This window comes from Dendrobates tinctorius, unplaced genomic scaffold (genome assembly GCF_039654945.1).
Source record: "Dendrobates tinctorius isolate UK_male_01 unplaced genomic scaffold, ASM3965494v1 ptg000020l, whole genome shotgun sequence".
In the NCBI taxonomy this organism is placed as follows: domain Eukaryota; kingdom Metazoa; phylum Chordata; class Amphibia; order Anura; family Dendrobatidae; genus Dendrobates; species Dendrobates tinctorius.
The window spans coordinates 39,193,073-39,218,801 of record NW_027361688.1 but is presented as its reverse complement, the minus strand read 5'-3'; the positions used below and the strand labels follow the sequence as shown (position 1 = coordinate 39,218,801).

Here is a 25,729-nt window from a genome sequence, read left to right as displayed (position 1 = left end):
CTTAGTGTGACAGGCCCTTTAGAATGCCATCTGTCCTGCTCTTCCCAGCAACCTCGACTTAACGATGCAGGTCGCTGGGCAGGTCATAGCCAGATGATGGTGAAGGATCGCAGATACGGAGCTTTGTAGTTTCCTTCTTGCACAGATCTGTGAGTTGTGTCCATGTTGCAAAACCCTCCAGTACTGATATATCCTGACACAAGGGTTCATTTATATGGAGAATGCTGGGCGGACAGCCACGGTTGGAGCAAGAAAGTGACAGCAAGAAGTTTTCTTGTTCGGTTTTAGTTGTAGGAGCAGTGCATGCTGGAAAGGAAGTTCCAGCTCCTATAGTGCTGGCAGAATACTGATTGAAGAGGAACTGCTCTCTCAAAAAGAGTAAATTGTAAGCTACTCAGCTTAACGATAGGGGATTGTGCCTGGACTTATTAGACTGGTATGTGTGCCAAAAGTTTTAGCAACTAGTGGTGGATAAAGACAGCAAGTCCATACTTTTCTATAGATTTTGTCTGAAAGGATAAGTGAGCTTTTTTAACCCTTTCCATGTTCTGCTGTACATATAGGTCAGGAACAGGTTGCACGTGTAAGGAGCGGACTCAGGCGCTATGCCCGCTTTGTACAGAGCAGATATCTTTGTACAGAGCAGTGCAATCTTTGATGCAATTATATGCTGGGGTAGTAGTGTGCGCACAGCTGACGCGAATAAGCTGAATAAACTTATCAAGAAGGCTAGTGCGGCGGTGGGTCTACAACTCAGGACTTTCGAGGAGGTATTAGAGGATAGAATTACTAAGAAATGCAAGGCTATAATGAGCAACAATACACACCCGCTCTATGAACTGTTTGCGAAGCAAAAGAGCACATTCAGCAAGCGTCTACTCCAACTAATGTGTAAAAAGGAAAGATATAGAAAATCGTTTGTTCCGACAGCTGTGGGGATGTTTAACAAATGTATAAGTGTAAAGCATCCCAAGACTAAATGAAGTTCAAAGTGTATGGGGGGGAATTGGTGAGTTACAAGTACCAGTCTATCCGCATCTGCTGTCCATATAGACTTATTTTGTAAAGTGTGTATTGTTCTTGTAATGTTCTTGATCTTTGTTCTGCTGCTGTAATACTGTAATTTCCTCCGGGATCAATAAAGTTTATCTAATCTAATCTAATCTAATCTGCGTTTCCATGACCATCAGACACCACCGCTGCTGTTTCTTAAAAGCGCCACTTCTAATCTAAGGTCGCTGACCGCCGTCCTACACAGCAGCCTGTCAGTCATTACGAGGGCAGGAGCAGTGCTCCCCCACATTTAGGACATTGACCCATGGGGTTGATTAGAGCCATTCACACCCCTTTGCTTACCTTTATGGCCATTCACACCCCCCTCCATTACCTTTATGGATACATGTGCCCATTATTAAACTCTGTGCATTTACTAAACGCATCTGTATTGGTCGATCAGACTCGGCCATTCAAGCCTGTGAAAAACACAAGACGTGTTTTAAGAACTAGTGAATAACCAAAAAAAAAAAAAACACAGATGCCAAACATGACAAAAGTGGATTGTCAAAAGGGATTGATACAGGAAATGTGTTTTAGAAATTGTAGGAATTTTCATTATACGGCGGAGACCTTTTATTTGCTTAAAAAAAAAATAAAGTAATATCTCTTGGACAAGGGGACCATAGATGACCACTATATGCAAAGCGCCTCCCTGTCTGCCAGTTATCACAAGACAATGGCTGCTTTGCACACAATGGTTATTTGCATAGGTAATATGATGACTAGTAGTACTCTGGACTTACAAAAAAAAAGTGGTGACCCACATAGGTGACAATAGTGGCCGAAGGCTGGAAACAGGATTGAAATAACGCAATACCGCATCAAATAAATCTGATGTATGGCCACATGGAAAATTAAAGTGAATCGAAACAAACCAACCCCTCAACAATGGACAAGGAGGACCAAATGCATTGATCCAGTAACCACCATGCTTATAATTAGCCCAAATACATATAGAATAACTTCGGTGTACGTAATATCATAAAAAAAATATATTAATTGAATCAGGGGGCTAATTACCCATTTAAAAGCAGCTCCTGTCCAGACAGCGGCTACGTACCCCAACGCGCGTTTCGTGAGCGTTCCTGTCGCTTCCTCATATAAACGTTTATAATTAAAATTTATTTTTAGATTGAATTTTGTAAGAATAAAATTATTTTTAATATATAATAACTCCGGTTCTCCTCTTTTTGAATTGTGCAATGGAGTCAGTATAGTAGTTATATTTTAAACTGGTAATTTACGTTTCACTAGTAGTACTCTGGGCCTGATTCACGATTGCATTTGCGCCTTTTTATTGTCTAGTTTTTCCTAGTTTAAGGTTTTTTTTTTTCTTTTGTTCCAAATTCTTTATTCTAGTTGCACCTATCTTGAAATAATTTGGCTTCATCTTCGCCAATGGTTCACAATCAGGAATAGCAGTGTTTTTGTAGGAGCATAGCCTAAAAGCAGCAATGAATAAAAAGTGACTTTAATTTACAAAAAAATAAAGGCAAATGGGCAATTGGGTCCTATGTGATTGCATCCTCAGTGACGTCGAAGAGCAGTAAGTGCCCTGTACACACAGCTCAGATCGCACCGCGCATTAATGTCCTGTTAGATGACTGTACTGTGTAATGAGCAGGGTCTGCCCCCTGTGTCAGGACGGATGTGACTCATGCAGGCTTGTGTCTCTACCTTCGGCCCGTGACTTATTCCTCTCCTCATAGACCCAAGCTTGGTGCTCGGGTCCATAATTTTTTTCCTTTTACGTGAAGCCTGTTACTGATAAATTTTGTGTGTTGATTTTTAATTTTTTTTTTTTCTCCATCAACGATGCAACTTTCTCCATGGTTTCAATAACAGATTAGATGTTTTGTGCGGCCATTGGCTACTCAAAGTAAAAGCCACTAACTGCATGATTTATATTTGTCCACGGTTGTAATAAAGTATGTGAGATATTTACCGTAAATGCGCTGTCTCATCAGACCATCCCCCCCCCTTTAGTATGGGAGCTGCTGAGACCCCTACAGCACGTGGTGTTGTCAGGTGAATGTTGCTTAGAATCAGACCCGTGCCATCTCATAAAGTGACGATCACTAGGATCTGCCATTCGTAGATCATCAACAGGGGCAAACTGTGGAATCGCTACTAATCCTGGGAATATAGTCTGCAGAGAGCGCGTGTACTGCTGTCCTTATCGCCAACGGGACGTGTCCCTACAGTCCATTACTGTTAATACTGTTTGTACAATGTGGATGCGTATATATGCGGACCCCAGCTATCAATTCATTCATACATTTATTGGACGAATAACAGGAAAGGCACAATCTAAAGTTATAAGAAACAATGCCCCAGAATTGCTTGGTAAAACATGGAAGCGGGAATGGCTTCTTGATGACCAAGTATTTGCAATTCCAGGTATAAAATGATTATGATAGTTTTTTCCAAGAGAAAAAGGTCGCACTCTACGGGACCCGTGGAAGCGCTCGAGTAGCGTGAAACGGCCTTAGTCAGCCATTTGACAAACTCTCTTTCACATCTCCGACGTGACATGTAATTCAGTGTCAATAAATATCCATCATTGTCCCGTAGAGTGCGACCTTTTTCTCTTGGAAACTACTATCGTCTTGGTACGAGGTCAAGCACCCGGGAGTCCTGGATGTGAGCTCTCCGCCCGCTGCCAACCACGGACATTAGTACGGTAACAGCGGTGCCGCCCGCTTTCTTGCATTGACTTCATAAAATGATTATGAATTTATGGTTCCGATATGTGAAGCGCGCGATTTCCAGTACAAACTTCATGTCTTGCGTCTGTCACAGATTGGATCTAAGTGCTCATACAGTGGCTAATAGCAGAATGAGGCCTCTGTGTTCTCCAGACAATTCTATATTAACTTAGGAAGCCATTAAAGGTCTCTTGTTATCAGGGTAAATCTGCCGAAGGCTCATCGGCATCACTGCTCATCGCTGATGCTCCTGGGGCACTTTGTGCCATGGTGATGTTTGGAGAAAAGACGGCTGTTTGCTTATTCTCCCTTGAATCTCCATGGACAAACACACTCTCATGGACCGGACGTGCATGTTCATTTCCACAAGGGAATTAGACCAACAGCGGGTGGGCATATCTGATCTGGCCAGACCCCAGATAGAGCTGTCTGGTATTGATAATGTATCATAAGGATCAATCCTCAGTAGTGGAAAACCCCTTAAGGCTGTGTGCACGCGTTGCGGATTTACATGCGTTTCCGCAGCGTGTTTGGACACGCGGAATTGCATCAAATCCGCAGTGTAGTGCACCACCAATGTAAGTTAATGTGAAATTAAGAATTGTTGTGCATTTGCTGCGGGGGAAAAAAGCGCAAATTTGCAGCGGTTTTTTTTTTTCCCACAGCATGTCAGTTCTTTTTGCGGATCTGCAGCGTTTCTGCACCCATTGACTTCTATTGAGTCAGGCACATCCTCAGCAAAACCGCGGTTGTAAAAAAGATCTGTGGATTTGCTGCAGATGTGGGTGCGAGAAATGCAGATGGGGAGCAGGAAGAGTGTGTGGGCGGAGACTATGTGCGGGGGGGTTTGTGTGTGTCTGAGTTTGTGTGTGTGCGTGTCTGTGTAGGCAGCCATTGTCTGATGGGACAATCCGGTTATGAATGCTGGCACATTTGACAATGATGGGACAGTAGTCCCATCAGACAATGGCTGTGTTCAGTAGTAAAAAAAAAAACCAAAAAACAGTACATACATAACATACAGTACATAATCACCTAGTCCCCGAAGCCCTCAATCTCCTGTACAAAAAGTAAATTAATAAATCAACCTATACATACCTTTCTGACGTAGTCCAGTTAATAACAAGTGTCCCACGACTATTTCCCGTGTAGAACAGTGACATCGGGTAATGTCAGTGTTCTACAGGGCCTCCGTGATGCACTGACAGGCAGAGGTAATCCTCTGCATTGTATCCCTCCGTCGCTGAGAGAGGTCACCTGAGTTCATTCTCTCACCGGCAGCGCTGTGTAAGAAAATTCTCACGCAGCATTGCTGTAAAGTGAGAGCCTGAACTCAGGTAACCTCTTCAGTGATGCACTGCAGGCGCCATTGTCTCCTGTCAGTGCATCGTGGGAGGCCTTGTAGAGCAGTCACATCACCCGATGTCACTGTTCTACAGGTGAGATCGTCATGGGACATTCCATTATTAATTGGATTACGTCGGAACAGGGAGTATTTGTGTTTATTTGTATATATTTTTTGCAGAAGGTCGAGGGTGTTGTATGGAATAGGCGTACAATAAAATGGGAAAACTATTTAGTGTTTTATTTCATTAAAATGCTTTTTTCTTGCCGTCTTTTTTTTTTTTTTTTTTTACTCATTACCAACTATAGGATTAGTAATTGAAAGGCGTCTTATTGACACCTCTCCATTACTAACCAGGCTTGATGTGACCTTGCAATACAAAGGTGACATCAACCCCATATTACCCCATATGCCACCTCTACACAGCAGTGGGAAGAGAGAGGCTAAGTGCCGGAATTGGCGCTTCTTAAAGATGTGCCATTTCTGGGGCGGCTGTGAGCTGGTCTTTGTAGCCGGGGGGGTGGCAATATCCATGGCCCCTTCCTAGGCTATGAATATCAGCCCACAGATGTCTGCATAGCCTTTGTGACTATAAATTATAGGGGGATCCCACGTCATTTTTTTGGTGGTTACTACTATTTTAATAGCCAGTAAAGGCTAAATATACAGCTGCGGGCTGATATTCATAGCCTGGGAAGATCCATGGGTATTAACCCCTATCCAGGCTATAAACATCATCTCCCAGTCGCTGGCTTTCCCTCTCTGGCGCAGAAAAATGCGTGGGAGACCACACCATTTTTTTTTTTTCAAATTTTTTTTTTTAAAGTAAACATTGCGTTTAAGGCCAGGGTCACACTTGCAAGAAACTCACACGAGTCTTGCACCTCAATACCGGCACTCGCGACTGGAGTGTGTGGCTGCATGTATTTCTATGCAGCCACACACTCTGATCTGAGTGCTGGCGGCAGTGCCAAGTATTGAGGTGCGAGACTCGTGCGAGTTTCTCGCAAGTGTGACCCTGGCCTAACGCAGATTTTGTGTATGTCTGTGTCTTTATTAACTCTTCATGTACCATTTTATTATGTTTATTACTAAACATTAGGCTAGATGGATCGTTCAATAGATGATCTATTTGTGTGTGTATCCTTCAATGGAGTATGTAAAATAAGAGGCTGGACAAAGAAATGACATCAAAATTCTTTTTTTTTTTTTTTTTTTTTTGTTAAATAGATCTTTATTTAGGTTACAAATCCGCATGAAAAAAACGCTTGTAAATCCGCATCAAATCCGCCTGGATTTTTACCTGCCTTTTCTGCCAAGAGATGCAGAATCTGCGCAGAAAATTCCACAGGCAAATCTGTAACGTGTGCACATACCCTTAAAGGAAGCAGCCAGCGGAGGCTGTGTTGGTCAGGATGCGGTGATGAATGTGTTGCCTGCAAAACAGGTTCTTCGGGATTGCCCTGCAAAGAGCGAAAAGCTGCGATTACTGATGGGCGACAATTAGGCGAAATAACCACAGTACATTTTAACGTTTTGATGCTGTGAATTTACAGCCACTTGTCTGCACCAAACACAACGTGTTGCATTTTGGTGTGATCGCCGCCCTGTCAAAAGGACTCATGCGGCGGCAAAAGCATCCTGCGCACGGCCTGCGTACCCAATGCTAAAGATAAGGTATGCAGGCCGGATGCAGCGGCATGCGCCCATAGGCGGAGCTGACCAGAGAAGGTGCGGTAGGGGGCGGAGATTCACGGCGAGCGTCCACTGCGCTTCCAAACGCAAATGTGAAACTAGCCTAACACAGTACGGCTTGCTGCCACTAGTTCCTCGTTCGATATACAAGCCCCGTCCGACAACAGGCTTTATATTGGGTCAGAAACCGACCTCAGGGTAGCATATAATATAACCAACTGAGCGTGCGGACGTGGGGATTCGTGAATCGAGATAAGAGCAGTCCAATATTAATTTTATATTTAATCGCTGAAAGGCGCACTAGAAATACACAGGTATATATTTACAAGACAATATACAGGTATACAGACAAGAGTGTAGTACAAGGGTAGGGTACAGATAGATTACAATTACAGTGTTATGTAGCATGTGACCGCAGGGAGTCGCTGATGGATCACAGGTCCAAGTCTTAAGTGATTCCTTGAGCGCGTCAGGTAACGGACCTACTGCCAGTAGAAAAACTGAGGCCAAAATGAGGAGCTGCCTATTATCCCCTAGGCTGCTCCCTCCCACACGCTCCGCAAGTCCCAGGGCTGGGAAGCCTCCCTCATATTGAGAGTATGGTTTTCCAGGCCAGAACTATGGATGTTCATAACTTTCTGCCCGAAGCTCTAAATGGAACGGCAGTCGTGCCACTGTATTCTGCTGGATTTTGTCTGTGCGGGGAGTCCAAATACGGCTACTGTATTTAATTCCTGGTAGCTATGCTATTATAACACAATAATGCAGAGTTCTATAGGTGGCTGCAGGAGACGGTCGTGTGGGGAGAAGGAATGCAGATTCAGATTGTGCTTAGCTAGGCTCAGAGATACTGAATTCTTTTGTTATAGGTCATTTTCTAGACTCCATATCTCAGAGCCTGGTGCTGGTTTAGCAAGGGATCTGTAGTGCTATATGTCAGCCTGAATCAAACAAAGGAAGCCAGTTCGCTCATAGCTACACAAGAGTTCACACCCCTGTGATAATTGCTGGGGACACAGGGTCTATATCTTTAATCCCCCCCCTGGAGAGAGCTTCAAAGGCCTTGTTGCTTGAGCTAATTAAAGAAAAGCATTGATCCTGGGGAATTCCACGGGTGGGGGCTGAATTTGGGAGCAAATATTCTGGGCCAAGATCTGACGGGGCATTTTTTTATTTATTATTATTATTTATTTCTATAGCACCATTGATTCCATGGTGCTGTACATGAGATATCCAAATGATATATGGTAATTTTCCCATATCTCACAGCAATTTTAGCTTTGAAAACCTTATTGATCATCCCATGCAGATTACATGCCGTTTTTATTGCATTCGCACTGTGGAAACGCAATAAAAAAACCTGGTGTTTTTATGTGATTCAGGTCTATGGGGAATATTTGCAAATAAAACACGTTTACCGCAAGAGAAATGGACGTGCTGCGGATGTCAAAATCGCATTCAGCTCAATTTCTGCGTTTAACATAAAGAAAAAAAAAAGCAGTGTGCATTAGAATTATAGAAATTCCATATTCAGAATTACAGCACATAAGCACGGTGAGAGGTGAGCCAAAGTCTGTTTCCCGATAGTTTTCTAACTTTACATGAAATAGAACTGTGCAACACCTTTCCTTCTCATAAAAAAGACTGAATTTAATGTAAAGTATTGAAAATCTGCAAATAGTCATATGGCTCGTTCTCAAGCCCATCACCCACCCTTACGCTATGTCAGTATCGTTGCTGTTGCACATGGCCATCAGCAATCGAAGCACTCTGTGGCCTGATCTTTTTCATTAGTGCTGGTTCTGTGCTATCTAGTGCTTAGGCAATGTCTATGAGAAATTGGAAAATAGTGGTCGGCCCTGGGCGTCCGCAGTCTCTGATAAGCAGGCTGGATGATAAGATGTCACGGTGCTCACTAGTGCTTCGGGAAGGTGTAACGCTACAACACATCCTGTCGCTCCCTAGCTGCGGAGCGCCAAAACCTTCCATCTCTGTAGTGGGATGTCTGTCTTCACTGGGTATAGATTGGACAGATTTTACCCATGAGACGAGTGAATCAGTCCAAAAAGAGAGAGGAGCAGATTTCTCTGATTACATATATTACAAAGTTTCTCATGTTCTTGTGTACTATTGATTTATACAATTAAAATGACTGTTATTCTTTATGTACTGTGTGTTTCTCCTGATTGACATGGGATCTTTTTTTTGTTAAGATCATGGATCTGAAGTTGCTTTTTTGCCTGACATTCCTGCTTCTTGGTGTCGTGCTGATAAAGGCCCATGATGGACATCACCATGGTCATCACCATGGTCACCACCATCACCACCACCACGACCATGACCACGACCACGATGATGGACTTGATATAGAAGATGACATTGATGATCTCATTGAGGATGAAGATCCAACACCAGAAAGCAGCGCCTCACCCCCTGCTCCTAAGGTTTGTGTATTCCCCGAGCCTGAAATTTACTGTTTGAATACAAAAGTCCATTATGAAACAAGTGCAGGCTTAGGGCAATGCGATCAGCTGATGAATGACTCTACAGACCTGCAATCCTATAATGGCTTATCTGATATTAGAAAAAATAACTTTCTTAAAAATAAAAAGTTTTTCTTAAGTTTAAAGATCTGCATTTACTCAGGAGATGGCACCTCACTCTCATCTGAGGCTGTGCCTGGTACTGCATCTCAGCTCTTCGTAAATGGTGTTGATCTCAATATCCGGACAGACCTAGCACTGGGGCTGAAATATTCTAATGATTGTCTTCTCTTTTGGCTTCCAAATTCTTCTTTCATCTTTTTATTATTTTTAGGTTACTTACAAAGCGCCCGTCCCAACTGGTGATGTCTATGTCGCAGAGTCATTTGACAAGGGAACATTGGAGGGGTAAGAAATGCAATTTTCTTTGTTTCCTGTTATAAACTGTTGAGAAGTAATCCTTAAAAGCCCCTCTTGCTTCATAGGTGGGTTCTGTCCAAGGCGAAGAAGGATGACACAGATGATGAGATTGCCAAATATGATGGTAGGAACTTCTCACATGTCCTAAACTGTCACTTTCAGATAGCCCAAGCTCAGCACTTTTATTAAAATTAATGGTGGCCATTTCTTAATTTAGTAAATTGGTGGGTCTATGCGTACTTAGACCATTGAACGCCCTCTATATTGTCTGTATATGTAGTTCTCTTTTAATTTAAGAGCAAAAGAACCATAATTTGCCATTGCGTTATCAGCCTGTCCTACAGCTGGTCACGTGCCTCATATCATTGATGTGACCGCTGCAGCTAATCGCTGGCTTCAGTTGTCGCATGTCATACATGCTAGCTACATTACTGAGACCATGTAGAGCTATGTATGTGAGGCCATTGCTGCAGGAGCATCAGACCATTGGTGGTTGGACACTGGGGGAGTTGAAGGATGTTATGCTTTGCACTGCCTTATTAGCACATTTCTTGAAAATCCTAGAAATTTTAAAGAGAAGCCAATCATTTATTTTCATTGTGGGCCACTTTGAAATGTCTGGAGCACGATAGTAAGAATCAGCTCAAAACCCACAATGGGTATTTCTGTCTCGGTCAGTAAGGCTTAAAATGATTGTCCAGAACATTGATGGCCCATTTTTGGGTCACCAATGTCTGACTGGTTGGAGTGTGACACCGTTTTTTGATACTGCAGCTCAGTTCTGATTAAAGTGACTGGGAGATGAGCTGTATTACCCAAGAACGGCCAGTACACGGAGTCTGGCACTGTGCTATTTTGTGTACATTGTGCATATATGACCACCTTGAGAGTTGCAAACAGCTGATCTGTGGCTGTGATTGGACTATCTGAAGGATAATAATGTCAGATCGAGGGTCCGACGATTGGCACTACTGCCAGTCAAATGTTTGAACGGCATCACTGGGCTGTCCCTCATTCTTTATACTGCTCCATGTTTTAACTGTGGCTGTAGTTGATTTTACAGTGCATTCCTTTCTACGAAAACAAAGCTACCGTTATCTCCTGTACCCCTTCACACAGGGCATCAATAGGGAACCCCGCCAATATTGATTTTAAAAAACCCCTTCCTGATTGATGGCACCTAATGTGCGATCACGTGGCAGACAGACGTCCTGACGGGACACAGTATCTGGGCGAGATGTGCAGGATCGTCCTACAAAGGACTGTTGTCAGAGGTTACTTCTAAGCTGCTCCTGTCCCCATTCTGTACCATGAACCTTTAGTGATGGAGCATGAGTATATTGTGTAATTCTTGTGCATTGCATGACTGTTCAAGAAGCCGCGGAGTCACTGCTGACTTTTTCTGATATTTAGGCAAGTGGGAAGTGTCTGAGATGAAAGAGACGAAGCTCCCCGGGGACAAAGGACTAGTGCTGGCATCACGCGCCAAGCATCATGCAATTGCCATCAAGCTTAAAAAGCCATTCGTCTTCGATAAGAAGCCTCTGATTGTTCAGTAAGTGCAGCGGTTTTCTGTCCCCTGAGAGGGGCGATTATGCTAAAGACTGGGGTCAAGTTCAGTCCGCTTTAGGTTTACTGATGACGGTTGTGTGTTAGAGAAAGCCAAGTTAACCTCTTTATGGCCTGCCTATTTTAGCTTTACAAGGATGAGGAAAAACTAAGGCAAGTTTCAAAGAGGGTGCACTATCAAAACGTTATTTAAAAAGTGTGTATGTGTGTATGTGTATATATATATATATATATATATATATATATATATATATATATATATATATATATATATGTATATGTGTATATATATATATATATATATATATATAATATATGATCTCCTCATGTGAGAAATTGGTGTCCTTATTTAACAAGGACTAGGCCACAATATTCAAGCATTGTGTGTAAAATGAAGTACACCCCAATTGGTAGCTTGTAGAACCACCTTTAACAAAAATAACTCGAAAGAAGTTTTGTTTTTCATTCTGGAGGAATTTTGGGCAGTGCTTCTTCACAACGCTGCTTTTAAAGGAGTTGTCCGTCCTTGGGGGCACAAGGCTGCAGACTTGTGAATCCTCGCACCGGGTGCACTGTGAGGATTATCCGGGAGCAGGCAGTCATGTGACCGCAGATACAGTAGGTGTGTGACTGCAAGCAATTTCACATGTCACCAGAAAATCCTAAGAGTGTTTAATGCAAAGATTCTCAAGTCTGCAGTCACACAAAGTGACTGCAGCCTTCTACCCTAAGGCTGGATAACCATTAAAGGGGTATTCCTATTTCTAAGATTCTATCCAAATATGTAGTAGGTGTAGTAGTAATATTAGCAAATACCTCCAATTAGAAATGTAGTATAGTTTTTCTGATTTGCTATGTCTGTACTCATGTGCATCAACAGCCGCGGAGACACCATCACATGTTTCTCAACGCAATGACTAGCCAGGTCTTTCACCGGGAAGGAACAACCACGGGAAGGGCAGTCTCGAATGAAGGAAACCACCTATGCCAAAACATGGTATCCATCCACAGACAGCTGTTTCAGGGTATTGCCCCTCATCAGTGTGGAGTAGGAAACTGGCTAGTAGGAGCAATGCCTAGTAAAAGACTGTGAAAATGAGGATGAGTGACCTCATGGAGATCAACATCCAATGCTGCGGAGACACCATCACATGTTTCTCAACGCAGTGATGCTAGAGCAATGCCCCCATCCCTTATGGGAAATATGCAAAAACATGTAAATCAACAGCTGCGGAGACACCATCACGTTTCTCAACGCAAGCAATGACTAGCCAGGTCTTTCACCGGGAAGGAACAACCACGGGAAGGGCAGTCTCCAATTAAGGAAACCACCTATGCCAAAACATGGTATCCATCCACAGACAGCTGTTTCGGGGTATTGCCCCTCATCAGTGTGGAGTAGGAAACTGGCTAGTAGGAGCAATGCCTAGTAAAAGACTGTGAAAATGAGGATGAGTGACCTCATGGAGATCAACATCCAACACTGCGGAGACACCATCACATGTTTCTCAACGCAGTGATGCTAGAGCAATGCCCCCCCGTCCCTTATGGGAAATATGCAAAAACATGTTCACAGTCTTTTACTGGGCATTGCTCCTACCAGCCAGTTTCCTACTCCACACTGATGAGGGGCAATACCCCAAAACAGCTGTATGTGGATGGATACCATGTTTTGGCATAGGTGGTTTCCTTCATTGGAGACAGCCCTTCCCGTGGTTGTTCCTTCCCGGTGAAAGACCTGGCTAGTCATTGCTTGCGTTGAGAAACGTGATGGTGTCTCCGGCTGTTGATTTACATATTTTTGCATATTTCCCATAAGGAATGGGGGCATTGCTCTAGCATCACTGCGTTGAGAAACGTGATGGTGTCTCCGCAGTGTTGGATGTTGATCTCCATGAGGTCACTCATCCTCATTTTTACTCATGTGCAGGCATTGCAGGACCTTAGGTATCCATGGTTGCGTTCACTGATAGTGACAGTAATCTAGTTGCTAGTGGTCGTCACCATGGATACCTAAGGTCCTGCAATGCTCTGCACATGAGGCAAGAGACATGGCAAATAAAAAAAAAAACTATACTACATTTCTAATTGGAGGTATTTTATATTATTATTATTGCATCTACTACATATTGGGATAGGATCTCGTTGATGGGGAATACTCCTTTCAGTTTATTGGGGATAAAGTACAGTTATCTTGACGGAGACTTTTTGCCTCAGAGATCCTAACTGCCGATTTAACCCAGTATCTGGAGGTAAATAAAGTCTTATGACCAAACACCTCCATCATGGTCTTTTCTGTCCAAAAGACATTATTCCTGGAGTCTTAAGTCTTGTGGTTTGTTCACATGCAACTTTGCAAGCAAACCTTAGCCATTCTGCCATGGTCTAAGTTTTTTTTCTTTTTTTTAGAAAAAAAAATTCTGGCAACCTATCTAAACAAGCCATACTTGTTTTGTTTCAGTTTCTAATAGTACTGTCAACAACATAAATGTTTCCCATGCTAACTGGAACCTTTAGCGTCTGAGCTGTAGCTCTTGGGGTTTTTTGCAATTTCTCCGAACATTGCACAGTAAATTTACAGGGACATGAACTCCAGAGAAGGTCCTCAAATATCTGGAATGTAGAAGAGTCTATTCACCTAATTTTAATACCGAAGGATCGGATGTTTTGTTCCTTTGTTTTTTTTTTTTTCTTGTTTTTTTATGATTATGTCCTGATATTTAAAACTGTGGAATTACAGCAGGGTGTACTTAGTTCTTCTCTTGACTTGTATTTATCACCTGAATGCGAGGAGACTGCTTACAGATTACAGTGATGGTTACCAAAATAATCAGTAAAGATTTCAATCATAAATCCCATTACTGGTTATTGGTATGATTAATAAGTAACTAAAGTTTCAATTACTCTGTCGCCTCATTGGGGGACACAGAACCATGGGTGTTATGCTGCTGTCCGCTAGGAGGCGACACTATGCATAATCTGAAAAAAGATTAACTATGGCTCCTCCTCTGCAGTATACCCCTGGACAGAGTCAGCCTTCTTCAGTTTTTGCTTAGTGTCGCAAGGAGGCACAACTTTTTTTCTTCCGTTTTTTCCTTTTTCGTCCGGAATACAGATGAAGAAAAGTGGGTCTCCAGCGAGATTCCCGGCATGGCTCCTTCCTTGGCCCCCTTTTTAGGGGTGCCCAGTTGAAGTGGAGACGGCTACTCCCCATGTCGCTCCTTCCCCAGTTCCTCGGGTACTGGGCCGAAGTTGAGACCCCCCTCCTTCCCCAACCCCTTTGGGGTCTGGGTTGAGGTTGAGGCGAGGATGAAGACCCCCTGACGGTGACACACACCCTACCTAATCCCCCGCAGGGGGCATTAGGTTGAGACGCCTCAGGTAGGGTCGGAGAACAGGCAGCATTCTGCAGCATCCAGGGACCCCAGACCAGCTGTGGGATCCTGCTGGGGCCGGGGGAGGGTGCAGGCAGACATGGCACAGCAGAGACAGGGCTTTCTGCGCCCCTGTCTCTGCAGCAGCAGCGGCTCCATGGCACTCTAGGGACCCCCCAAACAGGAACTGCTGCCCCCACCGCTAGCCAGTCGCCCATTCCGGGGGGCTCTGGTACAAATCCGACCCCCTCCCGGACTACCGCGCCACTCTGGAGCCCTCAAATATCAGTTTTTGCAGCCTGAGAAAAAATTTGCCAATCGCAAATATTTGGAAGCGAAGTACCCTTTCTCATAGACTCCAAACAGTGGACAGATACACCCAAAGTGGACCCCCCGGTATCTAGACTAGCAGCGCAGACCTTACTCTCTCTGCCAGACAGCTCAACCCTCAGGGACGCAGCAGACCGGCAAGTAGAACGCATGGCTCGTTCCATTTTAGAAGCAGCAGGGGCCTCCCTGCGTTCGCTTCAGTTTGGGCGGCCAAGGCCATCCTGGCTTGGGCCAAAAAACTACAGGAGGGTCTTCAAGCTTCAAATGCCGGGCTCTCGGACCAAGCGGTCCAGATAGCAGTGGTAGCAGACTACATGCTTCATGCAGCCCTAGACTCAGCAAGAGGTCTAGAGGGGATAGCGGCAAACGCCATTACGATTCGGCGTATCCTCTGGCTGCGAGAATGGAAAGCGGATGCGGCCTCGAAGTCCCTCACGCATCTTCCGTACCTTACTGGAAGGCTTTTCGGCGAAAAGTTGGACACAATGATAGCCAATGCCACTGGGGGGTAAGAGTACCTCTCTTCCTCAACTAAAACCGAAACGCACATTTAAACGAAGAAACCAGACACGATTCCGATCCTTTCGGAATTCTTCGGGCTGGTCCTTCTCGCGCCCAGCGCAAAACCGTAACCGCTCTCCACGCAGGGACAACCCACGGACGGCGCAGAGACCGGACAGGACTTGGCAGTCGAAAGCAGGCCAAGCGAAACCCAAGGGAGGAAAACCTCAGAACTTCGCTTCATCATGACTCACGAACTCCGGAAGACACCCCACCAGTAGGCGGGCGACTTTTACTCTTTCAGCAAGTCTGGCTGCCTATTACAGAAGACAGGTGGGTCAGGGAAATAGTGTCTTCTGGATACAAGATAGAGTTCACTTCCACTCCACCGAACCGGTTCTTCCTCTCTATCCCTCCAACACCATCAGACAAGGCTCGTGCCTTCCACCAAGCGGTCTCCTCTCTCCTTCAGGCAGGAGTCGTGGTGCCGGTTCCTGCGAATGAAAGATTCTGAGGGTTCTACTCCAATCTGTTCGTAGTTCCCAAGAAAGGAGGCAGCTTTCAGCCCATACTAGACCTAAAACAGCCCAACAAATATGTACGAGTCCATCATTTCCGCATGGAGTCCCTCCAGTCCATCATTGCATCCATGGAGCAGGGAGAATACCTTGCCTCCATAGACATACAAGACGCATATCTGCACATACCAATTGCTCCCGCCCATCAAAGGTTTCTCAGGTTCGCGGTCAACAAAAACCACTACCAGTTTGTCGCCCTTCCGTTCGGACTCGCCACGGCTCCAAGAACGTTTTACCAAGGTCATGGCAGCCACCATGGACGTTCTGCACTCGAGGCATTCTAGTCGTCCTGTACCTGGACGACCTTCTCATCAAGTCTTCCACCTTCAAGGACTGCGAGGTCAGTGTCTCAATCACAATAGACACACTGAGTCGTCTGGGATGGTAAGTCAACCTACAGAAATCGTCGACTACTCTGAATCAGACTCTAACCTTCCTGGGAATGTTATTCGACACCTCCAGGGGCCTGGTGCTCCTTCCCAAGGACAAGACACTGGCCATCCGTCTGGGAGTTCGTACACTACTCCGCAGTCCTCCCCGATCTCTCCGGTTTGCCATGAGAGTCCTCGGCAGGATGGCAGCAGCAATAGAGGCAGTGCCATTTGCCCAGTTTCACCTCAGGCCTCTTCAACTAGCCATACTCAGATCTTGGGACAGGAATCCCTTCTCCCTCGACAGGGAGTTCCGGTTGACGATGTCAACCAGGAGGTCCCTGCATTGGTGACTCAAGCCATCCTCGCTTGCACGAGGAAAACCCTTTCTCTCAGGTCAATGGAAGGTCCTGACCACCGATGCAAGCCTGACAGGCTGGGGGGCGGTGCACCTACATCACAGGGCACAAGGCAAGTGGTCAACAAGGGAAGCGACCTTGCCCATTAATATCCTGGAAATCCAGGCCATCTTCCTGGCACTGAGAGCCTTTCATCACTTGCTTGCAGCCTCGCACATACGGATACAGTCGGACAATGCCACGGCTGTGGCATATGTGAATCACCAAGGTGGGACCCGCAGCGCCCAGGCGATGAGAGAAGTGTCACATATCCTCCACTGGGCGGAAGACACGAGGTCGGAACTCTCTGCGGTCCACATTCCGGGTGTAGAAAACTGGGAAGCCGACTTCCTCAGCAGGCAAGGAATGGACTCGGGGGAGTGGTCTCTCCATCCTGAGATTTTTTTTACCAGAGCTGTCAACGCTGGGGAACCCCGGATGTGGACCTAATGGTATCCCATCTCAATGCCAAGGTCTCCAATTTCATGGCCAGGACACATGACCCGCGGTCACTCGAAGTGGATGCCCTGGTCCAGGACTGGTCCCAGTTCCAACTCCTGTACATTTTTCCACCCCTCCCCCTGATCTCCATGGTCGTGAGGAAGAACAAACAAGAGGGAGTTCCAACCATCCTCATCGCGCCAGATTGGCCCAGACGTACATGGTACGCCGACATCGTTCAACTTACAGCAGACGCCCCCTGGCGTCTACCCGACCGTCACGACCTTCTGTCTCATGGTCCGTTCTACCATCAGAATTCAGGGGCTCTCAATTTGACGGCATGGCCCTTGAAACCTGGATTCTAACCCAGGCAGGGTTTTCACAGGAAGTCATTGCGACCATGATCAGGGCAAGGAAGCCAGCCTCCACCAAGATTTATTATCGTACCTGGAGAGCTTTCTTTTCCTGGTGCGAATCTCACGGACAAGTCCCACTCCCTTATTCCCTCCCGAAGGTACTAGGTTTTCTTCAATCGGGCCTAGACGCCAAGCTATCCCTAGGCTCGCTTAAGAGTGAGGTGTCAGCGCTTTCAGTCCTTTTTCAAAGGCGCATTGCTACCAAACCGCAAGTAAGGACTTTCCTCCAGGGAGTTTCCCGATTGGTTCCCCCCTACAAACATCTACTGGAAACGTAGGACCTCAATCTGATCCTGACAGCATTGCAGGCACCACCCTTCAAACCCCTTAAAGAAGTTCCACTCTGCATTCTGTCACAGAAAGTGGCTTTTCTAGTGGCAATCACCTCGTTACGCAGAGTGTCGGAATTGTCAGCCTTTCCTAGCCTTTCACCAGGACAAGGTGGTTCTCTGAACAGTACCATCCTTCCTTCCGAAGGTTGTGTCCACCTTCCACCTAAATGAGGAAATCTCGCTGCCATCCCTTTGTCCGGTTCATAGAGTGGAGAAGGCTCTGCATACGCTTGACCTCGTCCAGGACTGCACCCTTCCGGAAGTCTGATTCCCTCTTCATTCTTCCGGAAGGCGGTCGCAAGGGATTGCCGGCTTCCAATGCTACCCTTGCCAGGTGGATCAAGTCCACCATACATGAGGCCTACCGACTTAACAAGCCCCCCCTTCCGGCCGGTATCACGGCACACTCTACATGGACAGTAGGGGCCTCCTGGGCCATTCGGCACCAGGCTTCGGCACAACAAGTGTGTAAGGCGGCCACTTGGACTAGCCTACACACGTTTACGAAACACTACAGTGTTCATACCCAGTCCTCAGTGGATGCGAGCCTGGGTAGACGGGTTCTGCAGGCGGCAGTGCCCCAAGTTTAGGGAGCTGCTAGCACAATATTCGTCCATTGCTTCCCACCCAGGGTCTGCTTTGGGACGTCCCATGGTTCTGTGTCCCCCAATGAGGCGACAGAGTAAAGGAGATTTTTGTGTACTCACCGTAAAATCTCTTTCTCTTAGCCTCTAATTGGGGGACACAGCTCCCACCCTGTTGCCCTTACGGGCCGTTGTTACGGTTGAGTTCTCATATTGTTCTTTGAGCTCGTACATAGTAGCCTTCTTACAGGCATGGTTATGTTATTGTTACGTTCCTCCTAATGCTTTTGCACAAAACTGGAGAAGGCTGACGCTGTCCAGGGGTGTATACTGCAGAGGAGGAGCCATAGTTAATCTTTTTTCAGATTATGCATAGTGTCGCCTCCTAGTGGACAGCAGCATTACACCCATGGTTCTGTGTCACCCAATTAGAGGCTAAGAGAAAGAGATTTTACGGTGAGTACACAAAAATCTTATTTTATTTTTTTTTTTTAACAATTTTATCCAGCATAGTAAGTGATAATTTTTTTGCACATCACTTGATTTATATATTTGTCTTCATTCTTGTAAATAAATAGTAAGTGGCTTCTAAATCCCTGAGTATCCTCAGTCTATTTGCCGGCAGTCAGAGTTACATTGATACCAGAGCTCGGATCTCGTCATATGTACTGTATTTTCCAGCGTATAAGACGACCCCCAATTTTTCCAGTTAAAATATAAAATCTCAAGTCGGGGGGTCTTATATGTCGGGTGTTGTCTTATAGGGCGGGTGCGGAGCAATCTGCGGTCACCGCATATGGTGGGGGGGAGTGGTCCCGATGACTAGGTGAGGGGGCGTCTGACCGGGAAGGTGTAAGTTAAGTATCCCTATTACCGCATTGCGGCAGCAGTGCTCTGTGCAGCTCTCTGTGCTGGATGGATGGCGGCTCTTTGTGCAGCATGGAAGGCTCCGCCAGCATTTCGTCAAAGCCCTGAGGCCCCTGCAGCTCCATTGATACGGTGGCCTCTGGAAAAATGGCCACTGGGGGCGGCGCATGCTCAGATTTAGGTCTCGTCTCCCGAGGTAATAGGGATACTTCACTTAAACCTTCCTTGTGAGATGTCCCCTCACCTCGTCATCTGGACCGCTTACCAAGCCCCCACCATATGCGGTGACCGCAGATTGCTCCGCACCCGCCCTATAAGATGACACTTGGCGTATAGGACGACCCCAGATTTGTAAGATGATTTTCAGGGATTAAAAAGTCATCTTATACGCCGCAAAATACGGTACTTAGAGTAGGGGTTGGCAGCTTATCCTTGTGATTGCTCTGAGCAAACAGGTGAGTTCATGTGTATCCGTAACTTAGCTGGACCGCGCTCGGTCTCCTGCACGATTATCAGCACAAACCCTAATGTCTCCAGGGCTACTGAGCTGAACCTGTGCTCCTGCCACATGGCTGTGCTGGCTGCTCAGACCTACAGTACAGTCTCATTCCAATGCAAGTATTTTTTTATAATGTGCCTTAATGAATAGACCCTGACCACCCTCTGAGTACTGTAACGGATGCATTGGAATTGCTTCCACAAGCATCCTGTCCTCGTGATGCCCCACAAAATTGTATATTCTGTTAAGAAAAAAAAATGCAAATGAAACCGTTTAGAGAAGGGGTGGGTAATTTTCCCATGGGGCCACATTAGACCATGACTGTTGTGGAGGGCCAAACTAATAGGCTGAAATGATTTATAATTATATTATTGATAATTATATTAACTGTATCACTTAATATTGAGCAGAATTAAGTATGCTGACATCCCCTTATATATCGTTTGAGCACCAATACACCACCTTCCATACATGAAATTCAAAAAAAGGAGAAAAAAACATATTTACCCATGCAAAAAACATTTTGCATGTGTCATTTTGTAAAAAACAAACAAATATGCATAAATGTCTAAAAAGTGCCAGTAGTGCATGATCATAAGTCTAAAAGACTAAAAAATGAGCAACACCAAAAAAGAGCAGGTAGAAATTTAGATATCAATGCAAAAATGAAAGTAAAGGTAAAGCAACTATAAATTGTATAGTATTCCCAGACAAATGGCTTTCATAAGTTACAATACCACACAGTAGCGTTTCATGATAGTAAGATAATGTGACACAAGCTACCAAATGTGAACAATCATCTTAAATAATCATAATTATGACCTACCACCGCTCCAGTGATGGTGCCACTATCCCCAATGCGCGTTTCGGCGACTTGCCTTCGTCAGGATCTTCCATATATCGTATGAGTACCCCCCCACAGCCCCTTATATTCTGTAAGCCCCCTACACAGCCTCCCTATATATAGCGTAAGCCCCCTACACAGCCTCCCTATATACAGCATGAGCCCCCCCACAGCCTCCCCATATACAGCATGAGCCCCATACTGCATGAGCCCCCCACAGCCTCCCCATATACAGCATGATCCCCACTCAACATTCCCGTATACGGCGTGAGCCCCGCGCTGCCTCTCCGGTATACGGCGTGAGCCCCGCCCTGCCTCCGGTATACGGCGTGAGCCCTGACCTGCCTCTCCGGTATACGGCGTGAGCCCCGCCCTGCCTCTCCGGTATACGGCGTGATCCCCGCGTTGCCTCTCCGGTATACGGCGTGATCCCCGCGCAGCCTCTCCGGTATACGGCGTGATCCCCGCGCAGCCTCTCCCGTATACGGCGTGAGCCCCGCGCAGCCTGTCTATGTCCAGCCAAACATCCCATACACATGAATACAAGAACCCCACATACTCGCCTCCATCCCGCTCCCCCGGCGCTTTGCTTCTGTTCTTGTCTGTGTCTCTGGTGCACTGACTCTCTACATTACACAGCTGATGCAATGAAATTGTCATTGTCAGCTGTTTCACGCGCCGATTGGTGGAGGAAAAGTACCAATGCAGTCAGCGCAAATGGAGACGTTGGGCGTGAGAGGGCGCCTCAGCTGTTTCGGCCACACTTTGCCCAGGTCTGGTTTAGAGTGATTAAACCTTCATGTTCAGTTGCTGCAGCACATCTTAGATCTGCCTCGCACATCCAACATTCATGGTCCGAGTATGGACTGCGATGTCTAGATAGGACGCAGCTCTGCCGAACTGTATGCCTAGGTGTCTCCAGCCAGAAGTTATAGGCTCATATTTCTGTCAGTAGTTCAAAATATGTCCACTGACATTTCCAGTCCATGTCTGCCCCCCTTTCAATATCCATGTTTATAGGTTGTAATAGGACCCCAGCCTATCTTTTCTTAATCAGTTTATGACATATTTTGGATTTTTTTTTTCATACATGCAGTATAAAGAAGTGAACAAAAATTCTGGTTTGTATATTCAAATAGTTTTCAAATCTTTTTTTTTTTTCTGTGAAAATTGGCTTAATTTCTGTTATTTAAATACTTTTTTCCAATAATGGGTGATGATATGTAGTCAAAAATACTTATTTTTTTACTTGAGTTTTTTTTTTTTTTTAATTACAACTAAAGATTTAATTTGTTTCCCATTTCTGTAACCATTATTTTAATATATCGGACATATAGGGAATGAGGCTAGTTGTGTTCTCCAATAAGTCATAAAAGACCTTTGGGGTATTTTAGCATTTACTGTAATTTTTTTTTAATACAATTTCCCCTGTAACTGGGACTGGTATATTGGCTCCAGTTATAGTTGAAAGGCAGCCTCCTGCCTGCAAAGCAGAACTGACTGGGTCTCCGTAGACCCTTCAGCTCCTGACTCCCTCCCTACACGGAGCAGTCACATCCACTGGGTCTGGATGATGAAGACGGGTAGTGCTTAAAATCACTATGTACACTATTGTGCGTTGTCTGCAGTGATCAGGAAGGCATAGATGGTAATAGACCGTTTCTGCCTTCTCTATATGGAGTCCAGCTGTGCTTGACAGCTGCCACTGTGCAATCTCTTGCAGTTGCTCTACTATGCAGTGATTTAGAACGCAGAGCAGCGAGATGTTTAAAGTCTATGGGCAGTATGCAAGCGGTTAAACGACTGGAAGCCCTTGGAAGGTACTGGTTGTTCTGGAGATCTGGCTGGTGCTGAGAGTCTTACTACACACACTCACCTATGGGTGAATAATCAGCACTGATGATGAGCAAGGACTGTGGCGCAGCCTCTGTACACATGGGTATCTGGTATGGCTGTTACACCCCATCATGTCCACAGGCTTTTTAAATGATCAGACACAGATTGGATGCCCAAACCAAATGGTTTATTTGGTCGCCCAGTACAATCTGCATTTTTGCTTTTTCAGGTATGAAGTGAATTTTCAGAGCGGAATAGAGTGTGGCGGAGCCTATGTAAAACTGCTGTCCAAGACCTCCGATCACAGCCTGGTAAGTGCCTCTTAAAGGAGTTTCTAGAGTAGGGGGAGGGGGGGGAGGTATTAAAGTCAGATCAGTATCCCACTGAAGTGACAGGGATATCGCTGTGATGCCCATCAGCTCTGCTCCTACGTTGATGGCAGGCTGCAACGTATACACATGGAAGAGGCCCTGGCATGCGATGAGAGCAATGTCTCCTTCACAAAGCTTTCCAGATGAGCTTCCCCAAACCAATATTAATAACCGTTCATCAATAGACTGAAGTTACAAAGTCCCTTTGAAAAAATGCATGAGACCTGATAACTTGGACATGTTGTTTTTGTTTCTTTGTGGATGCATCAAAACTGACAGATCTCTATTCTATCAGGATCAGTTCCAGGATAAGACTCCTTACACCATCATGTTTGGTCCCGACAAGTGCGGCGAGGATTACAAGCTGCACTTTATCTTCCGTCACAAAAACCCCAAGACTGGAGAGTATGAAGAGAAGCACGTGAAGAAGCCAGACGCTGACCTGAAGTCCTTCTTCACAGATAAGAAGACTCATCTTTACACCTTAGGTAAGCGATTCTGACTTTTTTTTTTATTATAGTGTGGATTACCACATTTTTTGGTCACGGTATTAGCATAAGAGACCCATATGTCACATATATGTATATATAGTACATAGACCTTAAATGTCCCATAGACAAGAGTTCATGTGCATGGCAACCTTTCCATCTATTCCATGTTAGAAAGTGCTCATTAGATCCCCACTAGGCCAATATATGGGAACCCAGAGGAAGGCTACACCGGCCGCAACTAGTACATATGATCCCTGCTCTGGACTATGTCCCATTCCTCTTCTCATATAGAAAATACCAGTGTGCAGCCTCAGACGAGCATGTCACCAGGTGGTTTGGTTTCACAGTAAGGCGGCATGGGGCATAGAATGTGCACCACTGTCACAGTTGTAAAAATTGCCCCCCTCCCCCCCATAAAAGTAACAGCTTCCCTACCGCCCATAGATTAGTCTGATCCTACTCTGCAGTGATGTTCCTAAGCACTACTGCATTGTAGCACAGCTACACGTGACTGGAAGTTCCCATAGAGAAGACAGAGATGGTTTATTACTGTCTCTGCCTTCCCTGGCACTGTGTATGCTGTAATAGATAACGCTGACTGCACGGCATCCTGCTTACACAGTGGCCATGTGATTGCTGGGTAATTGGAGAGAGAAAGCTCTGCTGTGCAGCCAGGAGGCTAATATACCAGTTACCAGGGAAAATTAAAATATTGAAATATTCCCCTTCCAAGGTCTTTTTATGACCTTATGAGGGGCACAATGTTGTAATAAAAACCGTTAATTTCACGGTTAATCCAAATCTTTCACTAGCCCTGCCCCATAGAAAAGTAAAAAATTACATAAAAATGAAGCCCCATGTAGCAAGAAAAAATGCTGCACAAAATTACTTGGAAAAATCAAATGAGAAAATTTTTTACAGCTCTTTAAACCAACACTTACGAGAAAAAATGTGCCTGGTCGGTGAACTGGTTGTTATATTAAGTTGCATCATTCCGCATTTTCCTCCTGATGTAAATCTCCGATGTATCCTGCAAACACTGTGTGAATAGATCCTAATACACGTGGCCACATAACTTTTCACTTTCATTGGGAATCCAGCTAGCATCCCCCGAGAGAAGACAGAAGACTCCTGTCTGCATTTATGCCATGTCCTGTGTGTAAAGGGAAAAAATATCCCTTAAATAGGTTAGCACTACACGCCTTTTCTGATGCAAAGACTTAACTTTGTGTCTCTTTATTCTTTTCTATCCAGTTTTGAATCCAGACAACTCTTTTGAAATCCTGGTGGACCAAAATGTTGTAAACAGCGGCAATCTACTCAATGATGTGAATCCGCCTGTCAACCCACCCAGTGAAATTGAGGATCCCGATGACCGGAAACCTGAAGATTGGGATGAGAGGCCAAAAATACCTGATCCTGGTGCAGTGAAGCCTGATGACTGGTAAATCACCACAATACGCCCATGATGGCACTGGGCCCTTTTTTAGTGCCTACTTAAAGGGGTTGTCTGGCATTGGGGTACAAGTCTTCAGTCACCCTGTGACTGCAGACTTGTGTATGCTTACAGCACGTGCACTGCATGTTGTGAAGAATCTCCTGTGTTGGGAGCAAACGGTCATGTGACCTCCACCCCACGTATGTGATCTGCATACTTCCGCCCACATTCCGACTAAACTTGTATTGTCCAAAGCTGCGCATGTCTAGTTGGCATGTATGCAAATCACAGCACTGAGGCTGTTTAAGGAAAACTAACAATTCACAATGCTTTATAATATAAAGTGTATATATCACTGCAGAGAGACTTAGTAATTTTTTCCCACACTCCACCTTTTAGTAGAGAGAGTTTACAGCACCAAAAATGAACATTTTCCTCTTTAACCAGGGGAGCATTAAAGGGAACCTTTCACCTCAGAAAACAATATTTATAGCTTTATTATATTACAAAAGCAACAATACTGACCTATTAGAGTATATGCAGAGTAAGGCTGGTTTCACATTAGCGTTGAAACAACGCTGCGCACTGCGTCGGTAAGCCCCGATCCGGCTCCCTGCCCGCCCCATCCGGGATCACCGCCTACTATCGCATTTGCACGCATGCGATCGGCGCACCCTATCTTTAGCATAGGGTGCGCAGATCATGCGCTGCCAGTGTGAAAGTAGCGTGCTGCGCACTTTTGACGGTGCGCCGTGCGCGCCGAAATGCAACATGCTGCATTT

The 25,729-nt window shown here is 45.3% G+C and overlaps 1 protein-coding gene across 1 annotated transcript in view; it reads left to right on the top strand.

Moving 5' to 3' along the window:
* Window positions 1–25,729, top strand: part of CANX (calnexin) — a 70,556-nt gene that overhangs the window by 6,632 nt on the left and 38,195 nt on the right. The window contains exons 2-8 of the mRNA XM_073568017.1: window positions 9,018–9,248; window positions 9,622–9,695; window positions 9,773–9,831; window positions 11,121–11,262; window positions 22,877–22,958; window positions 23,314–23,506; window positions 24,764–24,953. Coding sequence (XP_073424118.1) covers window positions 9,021–9,248; window positions 9,622–9,695; window positions 9,773–9,831; window positions 11,121–11,262; window positions 22,877–22,958; window positions 23,314–23,506; window positions 24,764–24,953 — 968 coding nt within the window. The 5' untranslated portion in view covers window positions 9,018–9,020. The remainder of the gene's footprint in view (window positions 1–9,017; window positions 9,249–9,621; window positions 9,696–9,772; window positions 9,832–11,120; window positions 11,263–22,876; window positions 22,959–23,313; window positions 23,507–24,763; window positions 24,954–25,729) is intronic.